At 35.3% G+C, this 4090-nt stretch overlaps 1 protein-coding gene across 1 annotated transcript in view; it reads right to left on the reverse strand.

The window, feature by feature from the left end:
* Window positions 1-1819: 1819 nt before the first annotated feature.
* The window catches only part of LOC107676756 (transforming growth factor beta regulator 1-like), a 26072-nt gene continuing 23801 nt past the window's right edge, over window positions 1820-4090 (reverse strand). Inside the window, exon 16 of the mRNA XM_016471432.1 lies at window positions 1820-3159. Coding sequence (XP_016326918.1) covers window positions 3074-3159 — 86 coding nt within the window. The 3' untranslated portion in view covers window positions 1820-3073. The remainder of the gene's footprint in view (window positions 3160-4090) is intronic.

A 4090-nucleotide genomic window follows, 5' to 3' on the forward strand; every position in this document is an offset into this window, starting at 1 on the left:
TCCGCAGCGGTACCTACCCGAACCAGTCTAAATAGTCCGAATGTAAACACTTATTATAGGTGTACCGTATTCAGGACAAGCCAAAAACACGGTTTGGAAAATGGATTCACGGTGTACTCGCTTATTATATAAATTTTGTACATTTTGAACACAAAAAAAGTTACGGACTGCAGCTTTAACAAATCATACATCAATGGAAAGCTTATTTATTCAACATTTGGATGATCTATAAATCTCAATTTCAATCTTTAAAATGTTTTTCTATGTAACAATGGACCACCCTGCATCAGCATCACCCCAATACAACTCCGAAAGCTGTTCAAAATGGGCAATTGCCTTTGAAGAGGAGTATAGAATGATGCATCCATTGTTTGATATCTGCGGTGTGAGACTGGAGCACTAGGAGACAAGGACACTTCTTAAACAGATGGGTTTTTTGAAGCGAAGGAGAGGCTTCAATACACGGAGTTCAGTAAGTTGTTGTTCAATGAGTTTGCCATTATACATTCATTTTGGAATAAGCCATATTTGAAAATTACAATAAAATAAATGTCGTTTTATAAGAGAAGTTACAGAGAATTTTTTTATATCCATTTTATTTTCAAATCATTTATTGTAAAACTGAAAGCCATTCAATGATTCAGAATCTGACTTAATAATAAAAAAATATTTAAATCTAAGCCGTGATTTTGAAAATCTGGTTGAGCACAAGTTCTGAAAGACCGGTAATGTTCATTTCAAACCCTGAATGTATCACGTTAGATCAACAACAGAAAAGCAATGAGTAAGATTTTAGGATCATAGAAACATATAGGCCTATAAACAAGCATAAACACTGTACTCTAACTTTGTCTAACCTCTAACGCTTTATACATATATCCATCCCCTGTAAGGGGCATGGCATAAAATCACTAAGGGGTTGTGTTCTTGCATTCAATCAAAAACAGGTAGATGGAGCACAACATAATCAAATGGGGGTTTGGACACATTTTTTAAATCTTAACTTTTAATGCAAATTTTTTTTGTTTGTTTTGAATAATTGTCATATATATCATACTGGCCATACCAAACTAGCCAAGTCACATGATTTCAGCAAACATGGCTTCATTATATCATATAAAACGCTCCATTGATAGCGTAACAAAAACCCAGTCGTTTTTTTCCCAGTGGGCATTTAGATTACTGCAGAAATTAAGTTTTGTGACCAATAAAAGTTCATGATTATTACATTTTGTTCATGATAATCTTTACAAATTAACTTTTTTTTTTTATCAGTTATGAAGCTTAAATACAATACAAACAATCAAAAACAAGTCATACCTGCAGCAGTCTATTGTTTTTGAAGCTTTTTAAACATTTTTATTTGATGGTTCGTCACTAGAGGGTGTTGATCTGGCATGAATCAGTGTCTAATTAATATATGATTTGAACTGATTTCTGGTCAGTTTTATAATATAGGCTCAGTTTTTATTCATTTTAATAAACAAGCATGTAGAATGACAAAGGAGAGTGATAATTGTTTGTAATTGGCCTAAAAAGTCATACCCCACATAACAAGCACTACAAATCAGTAAAAGAACACAAATCAAACAGGCACTACATATTTAATGGTATTTAAGATTACATTTAGTAGATTACACTTTCATAAAAACATTTATAATAGGGTTGTAAAAGCCAAATGGTGTCTTATGCACGTTTGGGCTGTGTTCACACTGCATTTACACCATTTTGTCCAGCCAGCATGCAGTGTTTTGAGTGCTTCGCAACAGTGAATCATTTTACAAACCAATTTGTTCAATTGATTCAGATTTGCAAAGAGTTTTTTCTTCCTTTGCTAATGACACTGCAGCATATGCAACTAATTGTCCCACAACATGACACTTTCTGAGTAAGAGTATATTCAATTTAAAATAAGGTAGGTTGCAGCTTTCTCTCATGCATCATGAAATGTTATTTGAGACAAATAAGAGGGCTGGGAGATGTCAGCCAAAAAGAAATTGTCCTCAGATGCAGAGCATGCTTTTTGTCTTTGGGACAATGTGTACTGATGAATAATTGACAATAAGACCAGGAAAAAGCATTATAAATACGAAGAGTGAGTAAAAAATGTAGCATTCAAAGCTGTGAAAACAACAGCAAGATGTGAAGCAACTGCCAAAAACGTACAACTAATGCATATATGCACTAACAACGCAGACATAACACACTATATGAACACTTTGTGAAAATGGATTTATAAGGCACATTTAACTATTTAATAAGCATTTCATGTGTGAGCATTTGTGCTGTAGTTACTGTCAGTGATACGTACGATGTGAAGGCATCTGTATTTCACGGCTCCACAGTGACATTTAGTGGTTGGCTGAGGTATTTTAACCTTAAAAGATTATAATACATTTCCTTCTCATTCCCACAAGATAAAAAGCATGTCTGTCAGGGTGTGAAACTTTAATAGTTTAATATATTCTGAAATATTACTCACATTTACCAAAGAATGACACTGCATTACAAATACCAAGATAGATGTAATGTCAAGATTTCTTTATGAAATGTGTTATTCGAGGAGAACTGTTCTCAAGGTACAAAGCCTTCTAATCACAAACATGGAATGACCTACATAATGAAAGATTAAAGCCGTAAGGGTTTTTCTTATTGTATTGGGTAGCTTCAGAAGGAGCCTTTGAGCTCTACAGAACTGGCAAAACAAGTTGAAATCTTAAACTATAATACTAAAAGCTTAAGGGTTGATTTAGTCCACCATTTTTATGTCTGTTTTATCTGAAGTATTTCACAGTAAAGACTATAATCACGCTTTAATAACACACATTAACAATACAAAGAATAACAACAGACATAACAAGGATTTTGCTTATTTATCATGTAAAAAATAGTCTAAAATGGCTCCATACTGCGGCATGCAGGAATGCATCCAGTTTAACCCGCATAATTTGTTTCATAATGCAGATCTGAGATCTTTAGTTGCTCTTCTATAAACAGGACCCATCTGAATATGAATCAGTTTGAAACCTATGCTTAGTTGAGCTCACTGTCAGACAAAGGTGTTTGAATAAGCTCAAGTGTTGGAGAGAGAAGTTATAGTGGTCTGCAGCACTGCCGAGCTCAGAAGGTGAGACGAGATGTTAGGCTGTTGTGGTCGCACTGTAAAAGAAAACAACTTCATTGATTTATTTCCTTATAAAAATCCAATCTATTTAATTATTGTGGTTACAACTTGCATTTTAACCTGGGGTTTAAAAGACAATTGGGTCATTCCGTGTCAAATCAAACAAATTTCAAAAACTTCCCTACATGTCTTTTAATCAAGTAGTATCAATGATATCTTAATGCGCTTTTAGATATTGGGTCTTAAAGGTGCAGTAGGAGATCTTGGAAAATGCTAACTTTAGCCTGATAGCACTTGTATCAAAGATTCTCTCTTTTTGTCAATGTATTGAAGTTTATTTGTCAGTGTACATAATCTTTTTGTTTACTTTTCTAATATGCTTTAATTTAATTTGTTTAGTCCTGTTTTTTTTCTTAATTAGCTGCCCATTGGTCTGTATACTAAATAGCCAATCACTGCAGCCATGTACTAATGGGTCCTGATTTATAAATGCCTGTGCTGATGCACAATAGACCGGGACTCTGAACCTGCCTGATGTTTGTGTGGTGTGTGCATTAGTTTCTGTTGATGGTCGCGCATTCTGGCTTCCCAGTACATTACAACAACAGCGATGAAAAACGTGGACAAACCATTCACTCTTGTTCAATGCAAATGCCGTATGCTGGAATATGAGCAGTCATTTATTCCGTCATCACCCGGGTGCTGATAGCACGCGTGCACAGGTGAGACCTGATCAGCACACGTTGATATCTGTGTTTAAACTAAACTCATTTAAGCTTTGCCAGTTTAAACATTTAAGAGCCAGAAGACGCGAGCTCGCGCGCGCAGTGAGAAGATTTTCAGCGCCTGAAAATAGGCTTATTGGAAGTTACCTAGCTGGGGACTATTCTCAGGCGCTGCGTAATATCATTGCGCCTGCTGCACCCATGGTACGGCAGCAAAGTTCCTTGATTATTACGCCGGAAT

This window comes from Sinocyclocheilus anshuiensis, unplaced genomic scaffold (genome assembly GCF_001515605.1).
Source record: "Sinocyclocheilus anshuiensis isolate Anshui unplaced genomic scaffold, SAMN03320099.WGS_v1.1 scaffold456, whole genome shotgun sequence".
Classification (NCBI taxonomy): domain Eukaryota; kingdom Metazoa; phylum Chordata; class Actinopteri; order Cypriniformes; family Cyprinidae; genus Sinocyclocheilus; species Sinocyclocheilus anshuiensis.